Genomic DNA, 27846 nt, shown 5'->3' with positions numbered 1-27846 from the left:
CCGGTGCCTGGCACACTCTATGCCTGAAGACTACACCCTGTGCACTGGCTGCAGGTAAACACGTGTTACACAATCACATACTTGCTATGTACCAGCCAGTGTTATGTATTGGCCACGCCCTTCCAACATACACAACCAATCGGAGGATGAGCGCTCTCTAATCTCTAGCGAGGCTTGGAACGCTGCCGGAAAGATTTGACGGTTCTGCGCATGCGCGCTGAGTGGGACACGGTGGTGCCTTAGTGGCACTTTTTTGGGGGGAGAGGAGTTAGTACCTGGCAGCGATGGAGCGGGGAAGAGGAGCAGGTAAAGTGTGAGGCCGGGGCGGGCATGATATGTGCGCTATGACCCGGGGAGAGGTCACATCACTGGATATAGAGGGGCAGGTTATATAGTTATGTTAATAGCTGCAGCTCCAGATGAAGTTGAATTATTTAAAAAGTTGGAAAAGTTTATAAAAAAGTTCTTGATTTATTTCATTGATTTTAAAATGCAAGAAATATTTCTTTTTAGATAAGATAATTGCAGAAAAATGTGGAATTTTACATGACCTGTATTAACATCATTGTGTAATATGCATCCGTCTCTGGGGAAAGCTGGGTTACATCTTCTGCAGCTTTCCTAGTATCCTGAACAGTATGCACAGGGAGTTATCTCTTTATAACAAGGCAGCTGTACCATTTGGAAGTCTGGGAAAGCTGGGTGACAGCAACACAGGGAATTAATCTTTGTGACGCAGATAAGGGGTTTATTCACATTTCAATTTGGTTGGATCTTGAGAAGAATATTTACTGCACTCCAAAACCTGATAGACAATGATCTCCCTATGCACAGTAATAGGAGGATATACTGTAAATTATCAACTGGGGGAGAAGTAATCTGCATAATATGTAAACAGTGTGAGGTATAATGACTTTTTACAAAATGATATCAATGTAACACCTTTTTCAATCCTCCGCTGAGATAGGATGACATAAGTGAGCAGACAGGTTCCCTTTAAGAGGAATTTTCGAAGAACAGTGGTTACTTTATCATTCCTAAAATTTGTCTTCCTCCATCTGCACGTAGTGGCATAGGGCACAGGGACACTGGGGACATTCTTCCGTTCAAGTGTCAGATTTTTACAAGTCTATGTGTGTAGTTTTTAGGATTTGTGTCTACCCCCGCCATCCACCCCCTCCTCCAGAGCATAAAGGGGGTCCTGTACTTTCCCGGTTTTTACAAGGACCATACGCTACCGGTGTCTGATCATTTTAAGAAAATGCATGGGGATTTTTGTATGTTGATATCCCTTTAACCCAGCATTTGCTAAATTCCGTCTTAAATCACAGCTCTTTCTACTCATTCAATGGAACAGAGCTGCAATACCAGTGCCTTCCTGTAGAAATGTGTGGCGCTGTTTTTGTGAAAAGTATTTTGTTTTTTAATCATTCTAAAGCTTTTAGCCGTTTCCCAGATATGACCAGATATGGTGGTTGAATTTTTAATCTTTCATTATTTGAGTGAAATTGTGACAGCAATAAAGCAATAACTTTTAGGAAGTCTGGGTAAGCAATAATCGTGACTTGGTTGGGTTTTGCCCAGAAACTGATATAATAATAAAACTTATATACTCCGAGCCGAGTTTTTCAGCACAAAAAATGCCCACCCTCGGCTTATACTCGAGTCAATGGGTTTCCCAGTTTTTGGTGGTAAAATTAGGGGCCTCGGCTTATACTCGAGTATATACAGATTCTGTCAACCCCCTTACCCCAACTCCTGGATAGTATGTATGCCTATGGCAGCTGTTTGGGTTTGGGTCATCCAGCTTTCCCAGAAACAGATGAACTGTACTAAACTTTACATAATTATAACTTTTATTTCTTGTCTTCCAGCCCCCTTAAAAGCGGAGGCGTCCCAGCTGAGACAGCGTAAAAGCCACAAGGCCTCTGCTCCGGCACCGCAGCCCAAGCCACAAGCGCGCCAAGAGAAGGGCGGATTCATGCGGCGGGTGTTTGGGTTCGATTGGTCAGATCTGTCCAGCTGGCAACGGTTTGTGAGTCTGATGAACCGGCCCACAGACCCTGCCGGCCTCGGGGTCTTCCGTTTCCTTTTTGGTGAGTTGTACAAACAGCAGGATGACTATTGCGCTGTGTTGTGGAGTGTGGGATCGATCTCCATCCTGTGCCAGCAGCCGCCCTCCTCATTCCAGTCTAGTATGGCCGTATTCCACAGGAAATCCTCCTCCAGTTTACTAGATTGAGATTTATAAAGTATATTCTGGGGGCTACTTCTTACTTATACCACTAGCTTATTGACACGTATAGACGTTCTACAGGAATCACGATGGGCAGAAGGACCCAGTGCTAACTGTACAGATCCCCTATCGTATATATCTATCGCTTCTACACCTGTCTGATTTACCTCATTAAACTACCAGTACCCTCAAGTAGGGAATGAAATGTCCTTTCTAGAATTCTCTCTTTTATGTAAGTCCTCACCCATTTACCAATAAAGAATCTCCTCCAAAGTGATGTAAAAATGAGCAGAGAAGAAGGTAAATTTTTTAATAGGTAAATGGGCTAAACTTCGCATAAAACATTGAATTTTAGAAAGTTCATTTTACACACTTCCTGATGAAGCTTAATGAGGTAATATCTAGGAGTCCTAAATTTAAAATTGGTCTATGGTTGGGTATTCTCAATAGTTATCACTTGTCTTTTGTACCTCAAAGCTATTCTGCTGGATGAGGCATTAATCAATGCCTATTGGGCTGAGGGTACCGATAAAATTAGAGGATCTGCATACTTGCAGTATATGGCCATACATTAAATATCGTGTCAATATGTTACATGCACAATATATGTGAAATAAAAATCTGAGATCCCACACTAAGGGAATGAGTATGAGAAGCCATCGCTAGTTATGTATGATGTGATTGTGTAATGTAAGACCACCGGGCAGTGATAATGGATGAGGTAGTCTACACAGGGGGTCGGAGGTCATCCTCCTCCTGCATCCTGTGTGTGGGGGTCACTATCTTGTTTATAGAGAGTGCGTAAATGTTGTGTAATGATAACCTGACCTTTCATCCGTTTACACAGCGGCCTTTATATACACGTTCTGCCAGTCTCAGGTGACACTGGTGAAAAATCACCCTCTATTTAGCTGTTTTCATCAGTGTCTGTACCTGATCACATAGGAATCATATCATCAGCACCCTCATCATGGTCTCTATAAGCACGCTATACATTGTCCATAGGTTATGCAAGGACCCTATGCCATATAGACAGGACCCCCTAAAATTCATGGCCAGGAGGCAGGGAAGTCTTTGTCCTTATTTATATGCACATGGTCACTTCTTAGGTTTCCAACACTGATCAATGGCCAGAGGCTGACATTCATCTAACATGTGCGGACACTATTAATTGGTCTTGCTTGTACTGGCAGGCAGTAGCCCATTGAGCGTAGTACAAAGTGGGCTGATGCTATCTGTAGTTTTTTTGTCTGCCGCCCATTATTGTTAGGCAATGTCTTCATCAGTATCTATGGAGGATGGGATTTTTCTTCTTTAACAGCTAAAGGGGGTTTTGCCCCCAATTAAACTTATTCCATATACACTGTACCTAGAGGATACTCCGTGACTGTAGGCATTTTAAATTCTGGATGAGGGATGCCATGGCTGGTATCAGGAAGTTGAGCCTGAAAGGTCGCTATATGACATCCTGCCCCAGCCCATCCCTTTCTGGATCTCTCTCTTCTTCTGTTCCTCTGGGCTCAGTCCTAGGTCCTCTTCTCTTCTCCCTCTATACTGCCCCCATTGGACAAACCATCAGTATCATCTCTATACTGATGACACCCAGCTATATACTTCTGCACGTAACATCACCCCTGCCTTACTCCAGAACACTAGTGACTGTCTCTCTGCTGTCTCTAACATCATGTCCTCGCTCTTCTTGAAACTTGATCTAAGACTGATCTCCTTATCTTTCCACCATCTACTAACCGACCCAACCCTGACTTCTCCATCTCAGTCTGTGGAATATATTGCACCGAGGCAGCAGGCCCGCTGTGCTGGGGTTGTGCTGGACTCAGACCTCTGCTTTGCACCATATATTCAATCTCTTGCTCACTCTTGCCGTTTGCATCTCAGAAACATCTACAGAATCCGACCATTTCTGACATTTTGAAACTTCTCAAATGGTAATTGTTGCGCTTATTCACTCTCGTCTAGACTACTGTAACTCCCTAGTAATTGGTCTTCCACTCACTAAACTCTCTCCTCTAGAATCTATTCTTAATGCAGGAGCCAGGCTCATCTTTCAGACCAAACGCTACACGGCTGCCTCCAGTTTGTGGCAGTCAGTGCGCTAGTTGCCCATCTCCTTCCGTATTCATTTTAAAATAATAACCCTCATCCACAAAGCTCTGCATAATGCTGGACCTCCCTATCTCTCTTCTCTCATCTCAGTCTATCGCCCTTCCCATGCTCTTCGATCTCTTAGTGACATTAGATTAATCTCTACCTTAATTCGAACCTCTAACGCACATCTCCAGGACTTGTCCCGAGCTGCACCACTTCTCTGGAATGACCTTCCCCGGACTCTCAGACTAATACCCACCCTCCAAAGCTTCAAATGTGCTTATCACACTCGTTAACTGCATTAAATATCAACACTCCCTTTACTAATCCATCCTGTATCCTATCTCCCGCCTGTTATCCGGCAAACACCAGATATATACCAAGCTCCAGGCTTCTCTGCAATCACTTTCACCTTGGACCTTGTAAATAAGATGGCAGCTGATGGCTGGTTCAAGCTGCAGAATTTTTCTTTATTAAACTATTTATTAAATTTCCCTTATAAAGAATGGCTGGACCATTATACAGGCTCTTATACCTCTTGTGTCCTCCCTCATCCTCATAGACTGTAAGCTCTTGTGTCCTACCCTCATCCTCATAGACTGTAAGCTCTTGTGTCACCCCCTCATCCTCATAGACTGTAAGCTCTTGTGTCCTACCCTCATCCTCATAGACTGTAAGCTCTTGTGTCACCCCCTCATCCTCATAGACTGTAAGCTCTTGTGTCACCCCCTCATCCTCATAGACTGTAAGCTCTTGTGTCACCCCCTCATCCTCATAGACTGTAAGCTCTTGTGTCCCCCCTCATCCTCATAGACTGTAAGCTCTTGTGTCCCCCCTCATCCTCATAGACTGTAAGCTCTTGTGTCCCCCCTCATCCTCATAGACTGTAAGCTCTTGTGTCCCCCCTCATCCTCATAGACTGTAAGCTCTTGTGTCCCCCCTCATCCTCATAGACTGTAAGCTCTTCTGTCACCCCCTCATCCTCATAGACTGTAAGCTCTTCTGTCACCCCCTCATCCTCATAGACTGTAAGCTCTTGTGTCACCCCCTCATCCTCATAGACTGTAAGCTCTTGTGATCAGGGCCCTCACTCCTATTGTTCCATTTGACTGTTTTACTCTGTTATGTAATATTATATTTGTATATGTTCCCTATGATTTGTAAAGCTACGGAATATGGTGGCGCTATAGAAATGAAGATTATTATTATTATTATTGTTATTATTTTAAAGGCATACTGTCATAAATTTTTACCCATTTTAACTACCAGTCCCCTCAAGTATGGTATGAACTAGAATTCCTTCGGTTTACCAAAAAAAAAAAAAAAAAAAGATCTTCCAAAGTCATATGCAAATGAGCAGAGACAAGTTAGATTTTACCTGAGACGAGTTTAGTGGTTGCAGGGGTGGTTTCACTTCAGACGTTTCTATAGCGCCTAGAAACATCCTCGAAGCCAGAGATTGAGGCAGTTGAATAAATATGCAGAAATTGGATCTATATCTACAGCTCACATTTCCAAATATGTCTGTCTGTATCTCCGTTTCTGTAGATCACTAACTGCAAGCCTGATGAAATCTGAACCAAATGGTTCTATAGAGCCCAGGATGAGGATTAGGATCTAAATTGAGGTTTATCCTCAAGCCTCTAAAAGTGACTCTTCTCTGTTCGTTTGCTTGTGACTTTGGAGGTGATTTTTTTTTTTTTCATTTTTTAAATTGGGGAGGATAACACATAAAAGTGGGAATTCTAGAAAAGACATTGCATACCCTACCTCAGAGGCCAGCAGTTTTACGGGATAAAATCTGGTGACAGTTCCTTTAAATGGAGACATTGGGGTGCTCCACTGATATATGGACATTTGGAGCTTTCCCCTGGAGAGGCAAAGCCCTCATAACATATACCTATGAGGAATGGTGACAAAATGTAATGTAAATGAAGCCTTAGGCTGATTTCTGACTTCATTGTTCTGACGGTATGTCTGTCGGCCATATTTCTTGAACACTGTGCAGTAACCCAGACTTGGAGTATCGGCCATCTTGGAATAAACACGGGCATCTGTAAATGGCCTTTGGGTACATTCAGATGGATTTTGACATAAGCAACTTCCACACAAAGTCTATTCTGTTTATTCACAGTTCCTGGTGCTGTAATGCATTACACCCCTTTTTGCTTCTTCTAGGTTTGCTTATGGTTTTGGACATCCCCCAGGAGCGAGGCCTCAGCTACCTGGACCACAAGTATCTGGATGGGCTGGATGTGTGCAGATTTCCCCTCTTCAACTCCCTGAAACCTCTGCCTCTGGACTGGATGTATCTAACCTACGTCATCATGTTACTGGGTAGGTGAATTAACCTGGAATTCAGGCTGTAGGTTTATAATAATAATCATTCCTTTATTCATATAGCGCACACAGATTACGCAGCGCTGCACAAAGCTTGGCAAATTGGTCCCTGTCTCCATGGGGCTCACAATCTAATCATCCTACCAGTATGTTTTGGAGTGTAGGAGGAAACCGGAGTACGCGTAGGAAACCCACGCATACACGGAGAGAACATACAAACTCTTTGCAGATGTTGACCTGGGTGGGATTCGAACCCAGGACCTCAGCGCTGCGAGGCAGAATTGTCACCCACTCAGCCACCGTTTACAAACATGACTGCCTCCATCTCCAGAACCAGCTCCCCTCATCCACTACTGGAGCGGATCTTTGTCACATGAAGTACAATGGGGCAGGCCTCATCCCGATCGTATATGCGTTTCCATAAAAACACATGTGTGATCGGGCCGACGTCTGTGTGCTTGCATTGTGTTTCTAAATACATTGCAAACGCCGTGTGTGACCACACACTCAAACTCCTAGAAGTGAATGAAGAGACCAGTGCAGCGACCTTTGCGTTTATTTTCGTCCTCTGGGCCAGCGATGGGTGCAGGTCATGAAGGTGGGACTTGAATATACTAGACATTTATGATGTACAGTATTCTTCAGGAATATCTAAGGACAAAGAAAACAGGGCCGGGATTCATGTCCTTCAAAAATTTGTACAGGAGAAAACCGCACTCCAAACAGTCCGTGACTAAGGTTAATAAAAGCGGTTGTTTTATTCTATAGCAACAGTAATGTTTTGGCTCGGCATGAGCCTTCTCAAGGAGGGTATATGTGGGTAAAACAGGGGTCGCATGAACAGCTAAGTACCATCCTCTCATTAATCTAAACCAAATGTAATTGTAAATCAAGGCGGTGTGGATGTAAGATACAGTGGTATATAAGTCGAAAACCTACCCCATAAAGTAGGTGATCGTCTGCCCAATTGGATTATATACATTGATGGTCAGTCAACTGACTGCCTTCTAGTAACATGACAACAGGCCGCCCGTAGATCAGCAGCTCCGCCACATAAAGAATATATACAGGGAGCTATTTATTAAAAAGATCAGGTACGTTCCTATAATCAGTCGGCCCATATATCCATTAAAAGGTTTGAAAAGGCCAAACTAGGCCCCACATGGGGAATACACAGGGGGAAGACATATATGACCAGTATGGCAGGGGACATAAACACATGATACTGGTGACAAATCAACCCCAGCCATGGGGAGACTGAGCCCAGAGTGGATGTCCCAATATTGATGAAACGGGGGCACCCTATAGGACATCCCTGTTTTAGTTATAATAATATTCACATTAACTAAGTGTTCCAAGGAATAAAAATAACAACTAATGTAGGGTCCAAAAGTGTTTTTATTTGCCAACTAGCTGTAGCTCCTCGCTTGCTTGGGATAGTAAATAACTGCTTTAGCAAAATTTTATTTGTATCTGTCTGTGTCTCTGACCCTCAGAGCTCATATTAATGGCCTGTGGCAGAATAGCAACCTATCACAGCTCAGCTTCTAACTGCCACAGCAGCAGCAGACAATGGTACATGCACACACCCAGCCTTATATATTAGGTATGGGAAGTGCCACATAATATATAAATGAGTAGACCATGGTGTGGCACGTGGTGTATACTATGGATGTGCCAAGCATCCTTGCATCTTGTCCCCATTATCGTGTGTTGTCCTCTCTCTGCAGGTGCTCTCGGCATAACTCTCGGATTCTTTTACCGCCTGAGTTGTCTGTGTTTCGTCCTACCATATTGGTACGTCTTTTTCCTGGATAAAACCACCTGGAACAACCACTCGTATCTCTATGGACTGATCGGGTTCCAGCTCTTATTAATCAATGGTAATCGCTACTGGTAAGTGTCAGGACCTCCTTCTGTCCTTTCATCTTCTACCTTTAGAACTGTGTATGGGTTTTGGCGCTGTATGAGGATTACAAGTTTTGTGTGGATCTGAAACTATTTTAAGTGCACATACATAGCTGAAGTTTAAAGGGGTTGTCCATCAAGTTTACCCCTATCCACAGAATTGCTGAATTGCAGAACTGTGGTCCAATGTACCCTGTGTAGTCTTATTCCCTTCTGCCTGTTCCTTTCTCTTGGAAATGGACTTAACGTATATATACTGAAAAACGTCACCTCAGCTTATACACGAGCCAAAAAAAAAAATAAACTTACATACTCACCCTTTGGTGCCCTGTTCCTCGGCCCGGCTACTCTTCTATCTTCTCTATGCTGTATAAGCCAGCAGAGACGCGTCCATGTCATAGTGTGCGCCGGCCGGAGGATCGTGTGGATGCGTCTCTGCCGGGACCGCCCGAAGGTGAGTATGTAAATTTGTTTTGTTTTTATGTGCTTGGCAAATGGCTGGCTGGCTGTATACTACGGCTGGCTGGCTGGCTGTATTCCATGGCTGGCTGTTTACTACAAGGGGCTGGCTGTATACTACAGGGGGCGGGCGGGCTGGCTGTATACTACAGGGGGCGGGCGGGCTGGCTGTATACTACAGGGGGCGGGCGGGCTGGCTGTATACTACAGGGGGTGGGCGGGCTGGCTGCATACTACAGGGGGTGGGCGGGCTGGCTGTATACTACAGGGGGAGGGCGGGCTGGCTGTATACTACAGGGGGCGGGCGGGCTGGCTGTATACTACAGGGGGCGGGCGGGCTGGCTGTATATTACAGGGGGCGGGCGGGCTGGCTGTATACTACTGGGGGCTGGCTGGCTATATACTGGGGAGGCTGTGACCAATGTATTTCCCACCCTCGGCTTATACTCGAGTCAATAGGTTTTCCCAGTTTTTGGTGGTAAAATTAGGTGTCTCGACTTATAATCGGGTCGGCTTGTACTCGAGAATATATACGGTATATCAATATTACTACAAGATCAGACTACAAGTAGTTAATTTGTAGTCTGTGACCATGGAAACTTGGATATCATCGATTCTGATATTACCTTTGCCTCTGTGACATCCAACTAAGTGATCATGAAGTGTTTCATGCAAATACTTTTGAGTTCTCATATGTGGCCATATCTACTTACCTTCTACATTGTATGTTTCTCCCTCTTAGGTCCATTGATGGGTTATTCAGTCCTCGCAAGCGCAATGTCCATGTCCCGTTGTGGAATTACACCCTTCTTCGTACTCAGGTTATTCTTTTTCTTCATAAAGTCGGATAAGTTTGAAAGGGAACATTTTATAATGGAAGTCCAGAGTGGAGGCAGCACTAACCTTTTTGTAATTAATCTTCCAGATCTTTATCGTGTATTTTATCGCTGGGATCAAGAAGTTGGACGCGGACTGGGTGGAGGGCTATTCCATGGGCTCTCTGTCACATCACTGGCTATTTGATCCATTTAAGTATGAATATACACTTTGTCTTACTCAATTGTTCTTATTTTTTCATTTTGGGTTGCTTGTTATGCACAGAATGGCCACTAGATGGTGCTAGTATGTTACTGACGCTATGAAATATTGGTCTATCGCCAATACCGCTCCCTCTGTCATCTTATTACCGTATTTTTCGGACTACAAGGCGCACAAAAAATCCTTTGATTTTCTCAGAAATTAAAGGTGCGCCTTATAGTCCAGTGCGCCTTATATATGAACCGTACTTACAGACAACAGCTGCCTTGAACTGTGCACAGGTCTGCCACCTGCTGGTCATTCATCCTTATAATCAGGTGCGCCTTATAATCCGGTGCGCTTTATATATCAACCTAGATGTTTTAGCAGCCATTTATTGATGGCCTTATGATCCGAAAAATACTGTATACGATATAACATTACACTCACCGGCCACTTTATTAGGTACACCTGTCCACTTAATTTATAATCAGCCAATCACATAATTTCTAATCAGCCAATCACATGTCGGCAACTCCGTGCATTTAGGCATGTAGACATGGTCAAGACAATCTCCTGCAGTTCAGACCGAGCATCAGTATGGGGAAGAAAGGTGATTTGAGGCCTTTGAACGTGGCATGGTTGTTGGTGCCAGAAGGGCTGGTCTGAGTATTTCAGAAACTGCTGATCTACTGGGATTTTCACGCACAACCATCTCTAGGGTTTACAGAGAATGGTCCGAAAAAGAAAAAACATCCAGTGAGCGGCAGTTCTGTGGGCGGAAATGCCTTGTTGATGCCAGAGGTCAGAGGAGAATGGGCAGACTGGTTTGAGCTGATAGAAAGGCAACAGTGACTCAAATCGCCACCCGTTACAACCAAGGTAGGCAGAAGAGCATCTCTGAACGCACAGTACATCGAGCTTTGAGGCAGATGGGCTACAGCAGCAGAAGACCACACCGGGTGCCACTCCTTTCATCTAAGAACAGGAAACTGAGGTTACAATTTGCACAAGCTCATCGAAATTGGACAGTAGAAGATTGGAAAAACGTTGCCTGGTCTGATGAGTCTCGATTTCTGCTGCGACATTCGGATGGTAGGGTCAGAATTTGGCGTCAACAACATGAAAGCATGGATCCATCCTGCCTTGTATCAGCGGCTCAGGCTGGTGGTGGTGGTGTCATGGTGTGGGGAATATTTTCTTGGCACTCTTTGGGCCCCTTGGACCATTCTCTGTTGTTTTTTCAATTGCTCCATGAGTGGCCTATTTTTGGTTCATATTTTAATGGACCCATGGGTGATTTGGGTCCATAAAAATGGGTCCGGCTGCTGCTCCTGAAATGCTGCACTGCCAGAATTTTTGCTAATACTTTTTGCAGAGAATAAAATGTATCTAGAAGTCGGAATGTATTAGAAAAAAAAACGAAAGATTTTCCAATCAAATTGATTAGTCCAGAAATGATCTTCTAGGGACAATCTGTCTGGAATACTATGGTAGAAAATAACGTGTTGAGAGCCTCGGCATCCATTGCTATCAAACATGATGTAGATGCTCTGTGTCCCCGGGTACAATGTCTGATGTTTGGTCTTTCTTTAGGCTGTTTCTGTCGGAGGAGATGACAAATCTTATCGTAGTGCACTGGGGGGGACTGATCCTGGACCTGACAGCCGGATACCTTCTCTTCTTCGATGTCACACGTCCCATCGCTATCTTTTTTGTCTCTTATTTCCATTGCATGAACTCCCAACTGTTCAGTATAGGTATGTACTATATATTTACCTTTCTGTAAGTAGACCCTTTGGGGGAGATTTATCATATCTAGTTGCCCATGGCAATGAATCAGAGCGCACCTTTCATTTTAAAAACTGCTGTGGGAAAATGAAAGCTAAACTCTGATTGGTTCCCATGGGCAACTAGGACAGTTTTACCTCAAACTTGATGATAAATCTCCCCCTTTGTTCCTAGCTGTACCATGTACCTTGTATTATGACCGGGGGTGTAGAGGTTGAGGTCGCACCCGGACCCAAGAGGTTTAGGGGGCCCTTATGGTGTCACTTTCCCATATGAGAAGACTAGTACTATGAACCATACATTATAGTCAGGGGCCTGGCACAGACTTTGCACTGGGGCCCATCAGCTTCTAGTTACGCCACTGGTTATGACTCTGAATATCATATAATATATGGACTTCAATCTGGCCAGGAGGGGTCGAAAGCGTTTACAGACTTTACATGTATGTTATATTGACCTCATTGTATCAGAGGTCAGAATAAGACATCAGTACACCAGGTCCAACCTATACATTATATTGGGTTGATCCAGAAGAAGGCAAAAACCCTGCAAGGCTGATGGACATCGATTATTTTTAGGGATGCATCATCTTCATTATGGACCTAAGGACGTCAATCCTGATTTTCTCAGTTAATTTAATCATTCAGTGTGTCTTCTATTTGACCCTTCTCCATCTTTTTATGACCTCTATATGTTTTTGCACAGCCCCTGATATGATAATAATCTTCATGTCTTCTCTCCTCCTCGCAGGGATGTTCTCATACACTATGTTGGCCACCAGCCCGTTGTTCTGCTATCCTGACTGGCCCCGCCGGCTGGTGTCTAAGTTACCGCAATGTCTACACTGGGCCCTTCCTTCCATTCAGCCGCCACACAAAAGTCCAGAATGTGTTTATCCAGGACAGAAAGGGAAGGGCTCTATTGGGCTGCGGCACAAGCTCGGCGCCATTTTTACGGTCATCTACATCGCTGAACAGCTGTTCCTGCCCTATTCACATTTTATAACCCAGGTAAGAGCCCATTGGGCTGCTCTTGTGATGGAAGTTTTGTTGCATGTGTTGCTCTCCATTTGTAGGTTTTTCAGATGCATTTTCCCTCCTCTTCCTCCACCAGAAATAGGACTCCTATTTTACACCATAAGAGTAGAATACCTCAAAGCGACTTAAAATAAAACCGCTCGTTCAATCGAAACATTATAGCACAGGATCTTCCATAACGTTATGACGTGTAGGAGTCTGACACACGTCATGTCGTTTCACGCACAGTTGCAGCTATGTAGATATATACCAAAACTTAAAGGGGTGATCCCATTTCAGCAAATTTTATGTTATTGTTTGTATGAAAAGTTATACAATTTCCCAATATACTTTCTGTATCAATTCCTCACAGTTTTTCTAGATCTCTGCTTGCTGTCCTCCTATAGAATTACTTCTAGTGGATATAAATCTGACCATGGTCACACAGGTGCACGTCCCGTTATATCACACAGAGTAATCAGATCTGCGGGTTATAACGTGTTGTGCACTTCTGTCCAGTGGAAGTAAACCTAGAAGCTTTCTATGGAATGACAGCAAGCAGAGATCTAGAAAACCTGTGAGGAATTGATACAGAAAATATATTGGAAAATGGTATAACTTTTCATTATTCAAACATTAAAATTAATTTGCTGAAATGGGAACACCCCTTTTAAGGAAAGAAAAATGTGTTTATAGATGCTTAGAAAGAGATTTCCTTGATAGATACATTCTAATGTATATTGTCTTCTTCATTGTGTCTTAAGGGCTACAATAACTGGACAAATGGCCTCTATGGTTACTCATGGGATATGATGGTGCACTCGCGCTCACACCAGCATGTGAAGATCACTTACAGAGATGGAGTCACTGGTAACATTGGATATCTGAACCCAGGGGTGAGTTGGATTTTGTGGATGCCAGATAAGTTCTGCACTGTATGAATGGGTTATTGCACACCTGGCATAGTTGTGTAGCTGGGGTATGTACTTTTTACTACGTTAATGAGGCTTTTATGGCCTATGATCAGGGTATTTCACCTTTACCGATTCTCCTTTATACATTACTCAGACTGTGAACAGGTGTCATAAGTCCCGGATTATCTACCACCCATCAAACAAAAGCCGTACTCATAAGCCCCTCCATATGCTTCAGCACCCTCTGTTAACCCATCCATTCCTTTATCAGGTTTTCACCCAGACCCGGCGTTGGAAAGATCACGCTGACATGCTGAAGCAGTATGCCACCTGCCTGCAAGGCCTGCTGGGAGCCTATAATATCTCTGAACCCGAAATCTACTTTGATGTATGGGTGTCCATCAATGACCGCTTCCAGCAAAGGTAAGTACATTACAGCAAAGAGACTTGCAGGTATATACTGATTTATATACTACGTAACTGTTCAACCTAAACACAGAAACCATGTCTGGTGACTTTGCAGGTTGTACGACCCCACGGTGGACATTGTGAAAGCGGATTGGTCGCCCTTCCACAAAACCCCCTGGGTTAAACCTTTGTTAGTAGATCTGTCACCATGGAGAGCTAAATTCCAGGAGATTGAGGACAGTTTAGATAATCAGACAGATGTGGTCTTCATTGCAGATTTTCCAGGTAAGAACATGGGCGGCTATGTTATATCATGTCTGTTATGGGATCACAGGGTATTGAGGCAATTAGTAAGAGATTGTAGGCATTCCCCCTTTAATGTATTTCTTCCATCCATACTGACTCGTAGGTCTTCACTTGGAGAATTTTGTGAGTGAGGATCTGGGTAACACTAGTATACAGGTCCTACAAGGTGAAGTCAGTGTGGAGATTGTAAAGGACGCAAAGAACTTCACCCTACAATCAGGGGACCACATGCAGGTAAATCCTAAATTTGCTTCCATGTCATAAAACTGTAGTAATAGGTGTACAGTATGTGCTTCTGTCCCCTATCCAAACATTAGCAGCTGACTTTGTTCCCAGAAGTGACTTCAGTATCAATTGTCCCCTTCTTGTCTTCCAGTTGCCAGCAGGGGAATACCATAAGGTGTACACGGTGTCACCAGGACCCTCATGTTACATGTACCTATATGTAAATACTACAGCAATGACCCTGGAGCAGAACCTGACCCGACTGCAAGAACTGAAGGAGAAGGTGGAGAATGGGAGTGGTGAGTGAGTCGTAATATTGGATATAAAACCTGAATCTGACTTATTGATATTACCATATATCTTCCTATAGATGAATGGGTGTATTCTGGTGCCACAAATAGACCCATGATCCGATGTTTGCGACACGTGAGGTCCACTTAAGTCTAAAAGACAGCCTGGGCTGCAAATGCTGACTTTGTTTTACTCTTTTTCCCTTAGAAACCTCTCCCCTGCCCCCAGAATTACAGCCTCTCATCACCGGACATGTAGAAGACCTGAATGTGTCAGACCCGCTGGTCCTCGCCTACCTGCGCAGACAGAGGCGGATAGAGGAGGCTGAACGAAGGCGAAATGCAACCGTGGTAGAGAGATTTCAGAGGTTTCTCAATAAGAAGTATTCTCTACTGCGACGAAGGTAAGTGTCAAGAAATTTTTCTTTTGCAAGAACATCTGTCAAGTTTTTTTTTTTCTGTTTTTGGATCAAACTTTTTGCAGTCCCATATTTATGGTGGCAATACATTTTAGATGGATATTGACCTAAGACTCCGGCCTCCTCCCTGTTGTACATGTATGCTCGGCTGAGGATGCACGTGATCTCAGTAGGATAAGGGGTGAAAGCAGATTGGGGGAATCTGGCAGCAGCTATCTGGGTAGGATCAACAGAAAAGTTGTCCTGGACCAATATCTGGCATCTAAAATTGCATAGAAGGATATGATGCTTGTATATAGGACAGAGCAGTATGAAACCTGACAGCTTCTGCTATCTTCAGTAAATAACATTCCTCCGGGCCTGGGAATGGGGTTTAGTTTAGTCTTTTACTAGAAGATTCTGCATAAAGTCTCCACCCCCTAGAATTTAGAAGAGAACCCAAGTCACCGCTGACCCTGCCGAGGAGCCTCCTTATCTAAGTATCAGGCTAAAGGGGAAGTTCAGCGTTTCCTCCTCCGCCAGCAGTGACCTGTGTACATGCAGGGATCCCATGTGACTATCATTTTTATACCCGATTTGTTCACGTCTTGCTAAACCGGTTCTAGTAGTAGAAGTCCTCAGTAATGGAGAGAATGAAGTGTGTCCCTGTGTGTGCATACTGGGAGAGACCTGGCGGGGAGCCGCCGCCACCTCCTCCAGTCTTCACCCGTTTGACTCTCCCGAGTTCTTAAACACTGGAGGGAATTTACTTATAACGAATGGATGAGAAAGGATGTCCGCTGGAGAACAATGTGACAAATTTATTAAAGGGAAACTGTCAGCAGTTTTGACTGTCCAAAAATAGGGACTGTCGTAGATGGGTGAAACCATCCCTTGGTATGTGTGTTTATAGTATCAGCAGGACCTGGGGGGAAAAAATGCATGTATATTCCAGGATTGTAGCTGGACTTGATGCAGTGGAACCTCTTGCACTACAGTGACAGCTGTAGTATTCAACCGGAAGCCTGCTACTGGTTTTTTACTTAGATGCGAGGAGCCATGGAGCTGCTTAAATGAAATTTACCATTTGTTTTCATGCATTGTGAACCAAATGTACCTTGAGAATGCTGTAGCTACACTGATGCAGAAACATATCTTGTTTAATCCCTGAATTGATTGATTTGCTGAAAAAATTATTATAAAATGATGATAATGAGGCTATGATAACTGTGGCTGGCCCAGCGCTTCTCCTCGTACCCTAATTATGCACTGCACTAGAGAACACTGTAATCACTGTGTTGTGCCTGATAAGCAGAAGTAATCAATCGTTGCACCATCCAGCTGCTGTATACAAGTCATCCAGCTCAGGTTGATTAGTCCTGTCTGGACAGTTCAGGAAGCTCCCTGTAATGTGTTCAATGAACGGCAGCCAGTATGCAACCCAGTTTTCCCAAGGTCCTGAATTTTAGGATTGTGTTTTGAGCAAAACCACTCGGTTCAGGGATTAAACAAGATATGTTTCTGCATCAGTGTCGCTAGAGCATTCCCAAGGCATGTTTTGTTCACAATGCATGAAAACACATGCTACATTTCCTTTAAGGCAGAGAGCTTAGTGCACAGCAAAGTGAGACCCTGCATTATTCATAGTCCTGCTGCTACTAACATAAACGGCTTTCTATGGTTTTTACTTATCCCCTCTTGTGGGGATCCCCATAGAAGGTAGCAACAGAACCTATGACTATGAGGACACTCAAAAGTAGAGTAAATCAAAATATGAGTTGTTGCTTCTAGCAATTGATTATATTCCACCTCATTATACATTATTTCTATGTACCCTCCAGTACAGGCCTCATAAGGTGCCGACCACCATAGAAACCATTCAGGTGTTAGCTACTATTTTTCCAAGCAGGTGTAAAGTATGATCGGAGCGGCCTGACCAACAATTGTTGGGTGCTGGTATTTCCATCTTAGCCATTGATGGCATATCCATGGGATATAACACAACATCCGAGGCTTGATGATTTCTGGGACTACTGTGTTGTCAGATATACACGGCTCTCTCCATTCATTCTCCACCTAGGTGTGGTGTCACCTGCTGGAATGGAGGTCAATCCCTTTAAAAGAAAATGAGACCCTAAGATTCCATGTTCTCTTCACAGGATCAGTGTGGGTCAGATTACAATAAGCTCCCATTCTTCGCCTCAAGGATTGCTGGAGGTAGTGGACTACAATATTTGGCTATCTCCAGCACGTCCATGGTGAATAAAAGAAGCAGCAGATCTATTGCTCTGTTCGTTAATGGCAACTCAAGAATCCTCTTTCCTCATCCACTTCACTCTCTACAAGTATCCAATATACACACTGAAAGGATATATAATTTTATGTACGCTCCATGGGGGAGATGTATCACAAGTCTCTTGGAGCAGAACTAGTTCTAGTAGCTCACGGTAACCAATCAGAGCTCAGCTTTCATTTTCCCACAACTGTTTATAGAATTAAAGCTGAGCTCTGATTGGTTTCCATGGGCAACTAGAACAGTTTTACCTCCAAAAACTTGATGATAAATCTCCCCCCATGTTTTTGTGGCAGGAGACCGTAGTACCCACTACCAACCTCTAGAAGGCACAGTACAGGCTCAGTTTATATATGATGTTGGATAACCTTTCACCACATTTTACCCCACTATACTACTACCCCCATATCTAGGGTGAAATGTCATTCCTAGAATACCCTAATTCATAGGAAATCTCATCCGTTTACCTATAAAAATAAAAAATCTCCCCCAATGTTAGGCAAATATGACTCTTCTGTGAACTACAGAACTGCACATACAGGCAGCCAATAAATTGGCGGGAACTGGATATTTAGCAGCAGTTTTCATTTCCAACTATGTGTTTAGCTGTCTATATCTCCGGTTTTGTAGATCAGAAGGCCATAAGCCTGATGAGAAAGATGAGATCCATGGGGGGAGATTTATCCGAAGATTCTGAGGTAAAACTGTTCTAATTGCCCATGGAAACCAATCAGAGCTCAACTTTAATTTTAAAACAGCTGTGGGAAAATGAAAGCTGAGCTCTGATTGGTTGCCATGAGCAACTAGAACAGTTTTACCTCAGACACTTCTGATAAATCTCCCCCCATATCTCTAATATGACACAAAAAAAATCATGTTTATAGGCACAAGATTAGGGGCTTCTGAAGTGACACTCCTCTGCTGCCTCTAAACTTGACTCATCTCATGTGAGAAGAGTCTTATTACCCCATTTACCTTTAAAAATAAAAATAGCCCCCAATGTCAAATATCTTGTATAAAAGAAGAAAGTCTAGAAAGGACATTTCATAGCCCTCCTAAATTTTACGAGGTAAAACCTGGTGACTTGTTCCAACTTTCCTCATCTGCTGTCAGGGGATGTTGGAGACAACCCCATTAGTGTCTATAGAAACCTTTAGTGAATCTGTATTGTAATTTGTGTATGGTATTTGTTTCATTTGCATGGGGATTGGGTCATGCCCTCCAGGATAATCGTAAGGAACATCACCCTTAATATTGTGCCATCTAGATGGTGACCAAACCCAAACTCCTCCGCCTTATTAGGACGGATATTCAACCCATTCTTGGCCCAATTCACATTTGTATACAGGCCCCTAAAAGAACAATTAAAGTGGTTTATCCGGGTCTGAAAAAAAAAAATCCATGAGCAGAGTTGGAAGCAGGCCGGTCCATCTGTAGCGTAGTATTAAGATAGAGCTGTCCATTTCAGACTCTGTAAATCAGCTCATCAGCAGGGGGCGCTGCAGCCTCCCCAATGCTTAAAGGAAAACAACCATTATGGATCTACCCAACTTGTCCTATCTTTTCACGGGGTACGGAGTGGTAATGCTCCCGTAGGGTGCTGTGCGCCCATTGCCATCTATGGGGGACGTATATAGGCTGTATTAACGTCCATACAGCGCGGCGGCTTTTAAATCCATCAATATTAAAGTAGTTTTCTGGGCTATCAGCAGTTCTGACCATACAAGGTTGCACACTTTAGGTGTTGGATATTATCCCTGGAGATCTGTGTACTCATACCTGTGTGCATATGTTGGTAGCAGCAGGGGCTATGCAAAATGCATTTATATTCCAGGATTGTGTGGACTTGAAACAATGGGGCAGATTTACTTCCTGGTCCATTCGCGATCCAGCGGCGCATTCTCCGCACTGGATTCGGGTCTGGCTGGGATTTATTAAGGCAGTTCCACCAGGTGGCGCTGCTGCGCTGAAAGGCATCGGAACGCGCTGGAGTTCACCAGCTTGTGCTGAGTGAAGGCAAGTGCAAGCTCCGCAACAGATTTTTTGTTTTAAATGCGGCGGTTTTTCCGAATCCGTCGGGTTTTTCGTTCGGCCACGCCCCCCGATTTCCGTCGCGTGCATGCCAGTGCCGATGCGCCACAATTCGATCGCGTGCGTCAAAATCCTGGGGCAATTCAGGGGAAATCGGCAATATTCAGGTAACACGTCGGGAAAACGCGAATCGGGCCCTTAGTAAATGACCCCCAATGTGTGTTAAGGAGATCCCACGCCCCAGTGTACCAGCCTGCTTCAAGTCCAGCTACAATCTTTGGAATATAAGTTCCTCTGTCGCCATCCTGTTTCTACTAACACACAAAGGTTACATAGATCTCCAGCTACAATAGCTAGCATTACCTAGTCTTCAGCTTTGCATTGCAGCACACGTGACACCGTGCCGCTCCGTACCAAGATGGGACACGTGTCATCTTCCTATGGAGAGGGGCAATGGCAGTGTGACTGTAGCCTCAGACATTTTAAACTATAAGTGTAAATAAGGCCCCAGTTTATAATTGAATACTTGCAGTGCCCTACTTAAGAACACCTGACCCCTTGTTACAAATGGACCACTGGATATTGGTAATTTATTGTACTTTAGCCTTTAGGCTACAATGATCAGCTGTAACAGTTATTAAATATCTGCAGTGGAGCTTTATTGTTAATCCTGCTTATGACAATCCAACATTTTTATAATCCAAAAGTCACAGAGACCAAAAAAGCTTTTGCCTGGAAAAGTATACAATTCTGACTTGCATACAAATTCAGCTTAAGAACAAACCTGCAGAACCTATTTCCCTTGCGTTGTAGTTGTGGTAACAGCTTAGAGGGGTTTTCCATTAATGGTAGAAAAACACCTGGTTGGTCAAAGTAAGCAAAATTAATAAAATTTTTAGTGCCTTGGGAACGGGTTGTGAGGTAGTACAGGGTTGAAAAAGTACCTAATACTTTTACTTAAGTTTTATTTAGTGCCTGATCTAGTTCTCATATGAACAGGGCTCTAATTCCATATTCTTCTCTTATGCAGTTTCCTGATGACAGCCATTTCTCTCCGGAATCTAATAATTGGGAAGCCCCCGCTGGAGCAGCTGGCTGCAGAAGTGGCCTTTGCCAATATTAAATATGAAGACCCCAGGCAACAGGAGGTAAAGCAACAAGACCAGAGTATCAAAGAACCAGAACACACAGACCTGTGACCCCCCTGCTGAACTTATGTTTAGCAGTATTGGACTATTTTGTACATTTGTTTTTATATGGAGCATTAATGTGAAAGCTTTTATAAATGAATTTTACACTACACAATGCAGAAATAAACATTGGCTACCTATGAAAGGGAACAGGTTCAGTATGTGCCAGAGGTAAAACTCATGTGAATGGAACATTTGCAGTGTAAGTGAAGTGACTTCTAGGTATTGCAACCTCAAATCTGCTTCAGTGTAAGGGTCAATGACCCAAAGTAGCCGTCATATGCTCCTAGTACCAGTAACGTCAGCTGTGTTCAGAACAGGAACAGTGTGTAGCCGGCCACACCCCAGGGTATTCTAGGACAGGAACCAGTACATGTAACTGGGTCATAGCTCCTGGAGGCTGCATCAGTGATTGAACTGTAGTGACCCCAAACTTATTTCCAGTGAACTCACATGATTGCATTAAATTCAGTACCTTATTGATTCATGATACAGCTCCCCTCACCCCATGTATTTCTTATGTGGGGGCCTCCAGAAGCCCTGGCAGTAAGTATATTTTGGTTTAAGGATAGACTGGTGGCAGATGCATTATTGCTGTAGTGTTGAGTCCAGGTAAAGCCTCATTCACATGAGAAAATATGCAGCTGCATATCAGTCCCCATGACATCAGATAACCATGAATTGAGAACTTTGTTTCACTGCATGACTGCTGGTAAAATATAGGACATTTACTACATTTTTCCTGGTTATAGCAGCTACCCTCTATGGAGAGGGGCAAGGTAGCCAGGCTCATGAACCCCAATTGGGTAATCAATATGTACTGTATCCTCAAATGCCACTTAGAGCACATCATACAATGGAGATATATCTAAGGGTTATATATAAGAGGTCTTCAGTTCTATACATCTGGCATTGCAAGCTAATCTCAGGAGTGGCCAAACCAAGATACTTATCTGGTAGAATAGAAAGTTGTGTTTGTCCAATGCTTCACAATACCTGCTGAGAAGAACTGAATGGTCTATTCCCACAAATGTAATGGGGACAGATTCAGCTGCACCAATTGCAGCTACATACAGCTCCCTCTGATGCTTATGGCTACTGGTCATAATGAAGAAATTTTCACACTGGTGAAATGTAGGACATGTCCTATACAGTTCCCATCCCTCCTCTCCAGACATGAGCATATACCCCAACGTATGGAACCTGGGCCTTGCTGCAGACAGCCATTTAAGTATAGGACTGGTGGGTATGTAAAGTGTTAGTGCCCATCTGTGCCATGATATTTCCTTTTTCAGGTTTATGTGGACAGCTACTTGTAGGATTCCAGACATGCCAGTGCAATAGTTACTAGGCAGCATGTACATTACTCTTGTAAGTGGATCACCGAACAGAAGGTGTTAAGCAAATAGAGGACAAGGATGTAAACCAAGCAGCTGCTATGGAGCTCTTAAGGGGAAGGCTCAATACTTATGGGTGCAATGAACACAGCACAAGTGATTTCATGCACTACAGATTCTGAATGCATGTAACCTGCCCCATAGATCACCCACTTTACTCCCATCAATGTGCACTGGATTATAAACCACACAAGACACGGGTTATAAGGGAGAACCTAATACTTTATTCATGAAAAACTTGCTGTGATTGTAATTTCCTTTACCAGAACCAGACACATGGAATAGTAAAAAACTGGAGGTTTGTGTAACCCATTAGCAGTCAGAGCATCCCCTGCAGGAAAAGCTTGTAAACACCCAGTTTCTCTGTACAACACTGGTATGGTGTGCTTATTCCTGCAGGGGGCGCTCCATGTGCATGAGATGTACACAGTAACATACCAGTACCTCTGCAAGGCACAGCTAAGGTTTTTCTGTACTACACCATAGCATGCCAGAGGTGACTGGAGAGGTGGCAAAACAGCATAAAGTGTATTTAAAAAAAATAAAATAAGATGTTGCCCGCAGCACAGGCTACTCTGTACTTACGCCTTTTGCCCGGCAACAATATAAATAAAGCAGTCATCATCCATTTTTTTTCAAGTAAGATCCTTTAACCCTCTCCCTGCCTGCTGCTAGCTGCATGCCTTTACCTCCGCACTGGGCTAGTTTCTCTGTAGCCACACCAGCCCAGCAGCGGAGGGGTATAGATATCATGGCACAGCCTTGCAGAAGATGAAATCCTAGACAGGGAGAGGTTTGTGCAGTGTGGCTGAGTGATAACGTTTCTTCAAAATAAAAAAATAAGGAGCAAGTACAGGCACCAGGAGGAGAGTGGAACAGCACCAATAGGCCATTTCAGTTTTTAGGGGTGTGCACTGCTTAACTACCGGAAACAACTGGTGTATGGTTTTGGCAAAGTGCCGAATTGTATGCACAGGGAATTTAATGCACACTAGACATGCACTGGATGCTAGATTTGTAGTTAAACATTGTCTAGGATAGGGAATACTGGCATTTCAAGGGGGTTTTCAGGGATCAGCAGGTTCAGTTACTTGAAATGAACATAACACTTGTACAAGTGCTTACCCCTAGTGGTGGTGCAGTGTACTGCATACCACATACTAGACAGCAGAAGTGCATATGTTCCTTCAAACATGTTAGACTTCAGGGTCAACCCAAAATCTGGTACAAACCAAGACTAGAAAACCCCTTTAAGGACAGCATTGCTAATGGCAATCAGAAAGCCTGGGGGAAGCATATAGTTGGTCGTGAGATACAACACTTGAGGCTACTACTGGAAAGTAAGCCTTGTCTACTATGAGCACCAATAGAAGACAGAGGAGATGCAGGGGTGGTGACAAGCGCATACATGGTACCGTCTTAAACTAGCAGGACGTGGCACTGGAAACTACAGTGAATCGGGTGGACAAGGAAAGATTAATATGGGAACTTTTCCTCCCAAGGAATCTGCAGGCTTCTCTGTATACAACGCCAGCAGCTCAGGGGAGGAAAAGCCTAACAATCAATACTCCAGCTTCTTGGGCACTTCCCAAGGGAAGCTGTCCCTACCAAAATGACCATAGGCTGCAGTCCTCTGATAAAGTGGCTTCTTCAGATCCAGATCCCTGGAATATACAAGTTAGTTTGTTAATGTACAATATAAAGAATCAAAGTTTAGGCATATAAACATCAGCTATGGCAGGATCCTGCCCCATGGCTTCTGTACAGGGCACTTACCCTGGGGACATCCTGGACACTATACTCACCAATATATAGACTGCCTATAGTAGGGTCCACCAGTGGCCTGAAACCCCCTTGAGTCTTCTCATCGGGCCTACAGTGCTGACCAAACACTGCAGGACAAGCCCTAACCAATATCAGACTAGCTACACCAAGGACATCTACGCCTCCCTCCCACCTCCTTGGTAAACAAATCAATGCTTGTTGCCGACTTTACCTGACAATGACACCAGGTCGGAGGTCGAAGTTCTTCTTTACTATAGCCAGCAGCTCCCGCTCGCTCTTTTGAGAGGTCCCATAGTGGAAGATTGAAATAGACAGAGGATGGGCAACACCAATTGCATAGGATACCTGTTCAAGAGATTAAGATCTACAGTGTGAACATCACAGGCAAGGGGCACGTTATAGCAACTAGCCAGCCTTGGTATACAAAGTCAGAAGCCTTCTAGGAATCTGTACATACCTGGACAAGGACACGGCGGCACAGGCCAGCCTTAACTAGGGATTTTGCCACCCAACGGGCAGCGTAAGCAGCAGAACGGTCCACCTTTGTATAGTCCTTCCCAGAGAAGGCTCCACCTCCATGAGCGCCCCATCCACCATAAGTATCCACAATGATCTTGCGTCCGGTTAAACCAGCATCTCCCTGAAATGGCACAATACATACAAGTGTTCAAGTACCAGGATACTACTCAAGCACCACCACCTTAAATCTAAAACCCAATATGCAAGTATAACATTACTGACCTGTGGACCACCAATAACAAAGCGGCCACTGGGCTGCAGGTGGTAGATTGTATCATCATCCAGGTACTTGGCAGGAACCACAGCCTTGACGATCTTCTCCTTCAGAGCATCACGCATCTCATCCAGGCAGATTCCCTCATCATGCTGAACAGATACTACAATGGTGTGCACTCTAATAGGGAGCACAGCTCCACGGTCCTGCATGTACTGGACTGTCACCTGGGAATAGAAGGCTTTGGTCAATCACTGGTCCATGATATACTGGAAGTGATTAAGCACACGTTCAACAAGTCTTCCTCACCTGGGTCTTAGAGTCAGGACGAAGCCAGGGCAGGGTGCCATTGCGACGCAGTTCTGCCATCTTTGAGTTCAACTTGTGTGCCAATACAATGGTCAGCGGCATGCACTCTTCTGTCTCGTCAGAGGCATAGCCAAACATGAGACCCTGCAAACCAGAAGAATTCAGTACAAAAGCCAAGCCTGAAATTCAACCACTGCCAAAATTCTCAGAACCAGCTCTCACCTGGTCCCCAGCTCCAACGTCTTCCTCATTTCTATCCAGATGGACACCCTGGGCAATATCAGGAGACTGCTGCTCAAGGGCGACCAACACATTGCAGGTCTTGTAGTCAAATCCTAAGAACATTGGGTAATTTGTTTAATCACCAGATTCCTTCAATATTCTTATAGAATCCATCACTGGCTCAATTTTCTCACCTTTTGAGGAATCATCATAGCCAATATGTTTGATTGTGTCCCGCACAACCTTCTGGTAGTCCACTGAAGCCCTGGAGGTGATCTCACCAGCAAGGAGAATCATGCCAGTCTTGGCAACAGTTTCTGTAGACAAAGGGTTGTGTCACATCTTTCACATCTATAGAATAACCCCATTCATGTATCGCTACAAGCTCAAGGCAGTAACCCTTACCACAGGCCACTTTTGCATCTGGGTCTTGTTTCAGATGGGCGTCCAGCACAGCATCGCTTATTTGATCGCAGATTTTGTCTAAGAAAAGATATAAGAGACAGATAAGGCCACTTGTGTTGACTCGAGTACCCATTTAAGTCACCAGCAGTCTGCTTTGAGGCCACCAATTGTATGGACTGATGGCAACTGATCAGTGTCATAAGGATTAAAGCAGATCTTGCCATTGCAGAAAACTAGGCATCTCACATGATCTACCAATTTAATAGTGTTTCTTTAAGCCTAGAACTAATTCAGACTGAAAATAGCAAATGTCACCTCCATATAAGGCGACAACACCCAACACCTGCTTCCCTCATCTACTGTGGGGAGTCCGGTTACCAACATGCGGTGAATGAAATACTACACCGACACAAACCTGACATGATCAATGCTCCAGACACCCAAAACCCAAGGTTATAAATTTAATGCACTCTATTGTTCCCAGTTATCAGCCAATTATACTGCAGGGGATGAAGGATTTACCAGCTACAAGTTCGGAAGTATTCCTTCCCCTATGGATCCTACTAGCTGGAGCTCTAAAATGTTAAAGCCCTGGGTATAGAAGTGATATCATCTGGGTATATAATGATACATTACACTGTTAACGCTCCTCACTATAAGGCGTTGCTGATAAACATTGCACAATACACAGATATTCCCTACGTCACTTTTCTATTTACTTCCAAAGGAAACGACTACTGCCAAACAAAGCCAGGAACGGGTCCAAGTAGTGGTGAGGCTGCCCTCCAGACCCTGCCCACTACTCTTCCTGGAAGGCATCAAGTACTTGGCATCAATCCAACACCTGGGACAAATATAGAAAATATAGGCAAAGTGTGCAGCTGTCCCGAGACCTGAAATCTGATCGCCTCTTCGCCGCCATTGGGCCATCCCCTCCCACACCCACCCGGCAGGAGGGGAATGGGCAGTCACAAGGCTAATGCACATGGATCTGTGACTTTGCCTCGTGCCATCATGGCCGCTCTGATATACAGGTAACTGGAGGCTACACCAAGATGTTCTCCCCTCCATCACACTGCATACAATGCTCCAGTTTCATAAACACTTCAGATTCAAGGGCCAGAATACTGACCACTACTGTACACAGTACCTTCTCCCTGCTGAGAACACATGCACACTCAGCCAGTCCAACCCTAGCTGAGTGAAGAGACTCACATGTTCAAGCAATAGCCCATGGGGGGCTTGATTGATGACGTTTTGGACACTTAGACTCCCCCTAGGGACTTCACCCTCATAGCCAGGAGACTGAAGGGGGTGATCCTTGATGCCAGAGTAACAAAAGGGATAACTTGTCTTGTGTAATGCCCCTTGCCCTCTGTATACAATACATGCAGTGTCCGTGCAGCCTACAGGCAGGATGGATCTATACACGGATCACACGACCGCTTCTAGAAGCTTCTCCTGATGTCATGACCATGTGACGAGGCGCCTGAGACAAGCGGCACCGGGGGTACAGGGCAGGCCGCCAAGGACCACGTGTTCTCCGCTGCATTGCAGCAAAAGGCGCGCGCCCGGGAAGAACGCAACGCGCTCCCGAATCTTGCTTTCCGTTCGATTTAAATCAACTTTATCGACTAAGTTTTAGACAGAACAAAAGATTACGTCACATCCAGCACGCGCTAGCCGGCATTGCTTATCCCTTTCATACTCACCGGGATGACCCTCTCCAACGGACTCTGAGGTAAAGAGGAAACTGCCCTCCTCAATCAGGGAATCGTTAAATCCGTTCAGCTGGCCGTTCATGTTGGGAGCGTTTATCGTTATCGAGCACGCTGAATTGATCCTTCTTGGTCCTCGCCGGTTGGAATGCGGGATGGCGCCAGGTAGCGGTGTTTTTATAGCTTTGCTGCAGTGACGTCAGCGGCACCGCGCGACACCGCCCGGCCAGTCCTCAGTCTCCACCTCGGGTGACGTCGCCGCTGGTGAGAGGGGCGGAGTCCATATGGAACGTGTCACTATTGAAACGGGGGGAAGGGGGTCAATGAATATCTGAGTTTAGGAATAGAG

At 44.4% G+C, this 27846-nt stretch overlaps 3 protein-coding genes across 4 annotated transcripts in view; 2 read left to right on the top strand and 1 right to left on the bottom strand.

Annotated features, from left to right (window-relative positions):
• The first annotated feature begins 150 nt into the window (after window positions 1-150).
• On the top strand, window positions 151-22851 carry GGCX (gamma-glutamyl carboxylase). The gene is made up of 15 exons (XM_072148956.1): window positions 151-306; window positions 1875-2096; window positions 6521-6679; window positions 8413-8578; window positions 9792-9870; window positions 9975-10081; window positions 11663-11826; window positions 12608-12867; window positions 13638-13769; window positions 14059-14210; window positions 14311-14480; window positions 14605-14735; window positions 14878-15025; window positions 15225-15420; window positions 20769-22851. Exons 1-15 carry the CDS (start codon window positions 285-287, stop codon window positions 20935-20937), a joined length of 2277 nt encoding a protein of 758 aa, XP_072005057.1. The 5' UTR covers window positions 151-284; the 3' UTR covers window positions 20938-22851.
• Window positions 22527-27663, bottom strand: MAT2A (methionine adenosyltransferase 2A). The gene is made up of 9 exons (XM_072148973.1): window positions 27492-27663; window positions 25780-25857; window positions 25569-25691; window positions 25375-25487; window positions 25153-25296; window positions 24852-25070; window positions 24568-24750; window positions 24322-24455; window positions 22527-23989 (listed from the first exon to the last, which is right to left on the bottom strand). Exons 1-9 carry the CDS (start codon window positions 27580-27582, stop codon window positions 23887-23889), a joined length of 1188 nt encoding a protein of 395 aa, XP_072005074.1. The 5' UTR covers window positions 27583-27663; the 3' UTR covers window positions 22527-23886.
• The window catches only part of LOC140127840 (DNA-directed DNA/RNA polymerase mu-like), an 83995-nt gene continuing 83757 nt past the window's right edge, over window positions 27609-27846 (top strand). For both annotated transcript variants that reach the window (XM_072148958.1, XM_072148967.1), the window contains exon 1: window positions 27609-27761. The gene's annotated coding sequence lies outside the window, so the exon portion shown is untranslated. The remainder of the gene's footprint in view (window positions 27762-27846) is intronic.

Source organism: Engystomops pustulosus, chromosome 4, assembly GCF_040894005.1.
Source record: "Engystomops pustulosus chromosome 4, aEngPut4.maternal, whole genome shotgun sequence".
Lineage (NCBI taxonomy): Eukaryota > Metazoa > Chordata > Amphibia > Anura > Leptodactylidae > Engystomops > Engystomops pustulosus.
The sequence above is the reverse complement of the archived record's forward strand: the minus strand, read 5'-3'. Positions and strand labels throughout refer to the sequence as shown.

What these genes read in the sequence shown, in the direction of transcription:
- MAT2A (XM_072148973.1), bottom strand. Translation starts at nt 27,582, where the DNA reads ATGAACGGCCAGCTGAACGGATTTAACGATTCCCTGATTGAGGAGGGC. An exon ending in AGATGCAAAAGTGGCCTGTG is followed by an intron (nt 25,692 to 25,779) that starts GTAAGGGTTACT and finishes CTTTGTCTACAG; the next exon opens with AAACTGTTGCCAAGACTGGC. An exon ending in TTGTTATTGGTGGTCCACAG is followed by an intron (nt 24,751 to 24,851) that starts GTCAGTAATGTT and finishes GTGCCATTTCAG; the next exon opens with GGAGATGCTGGTTTAACCGG.
- GGCX (XM_072148956.1), top strand. Translation starts at nt 285, where the DNA reads ATGGAGCGGGGAAGAGGAGCAG. An exon ending in ACACCCTTCTTCGTACTCAG is followed by an intron (nt 9,871 to 9,974) that starts GTTATTCTTTTT and finishes TTAATCTTCCAG; the next exon opens with ATCTTTATCGTGTATTTTAT. An exon ending in TATTCTCTACTGCGACGAAG is followed by an intron (nt 15,421 to 20,768) that starts GTAAGTGTCAAG and finishes TCTCTTATGCAG; the next exon opens with TTTCCTGATGACAGCCATTT.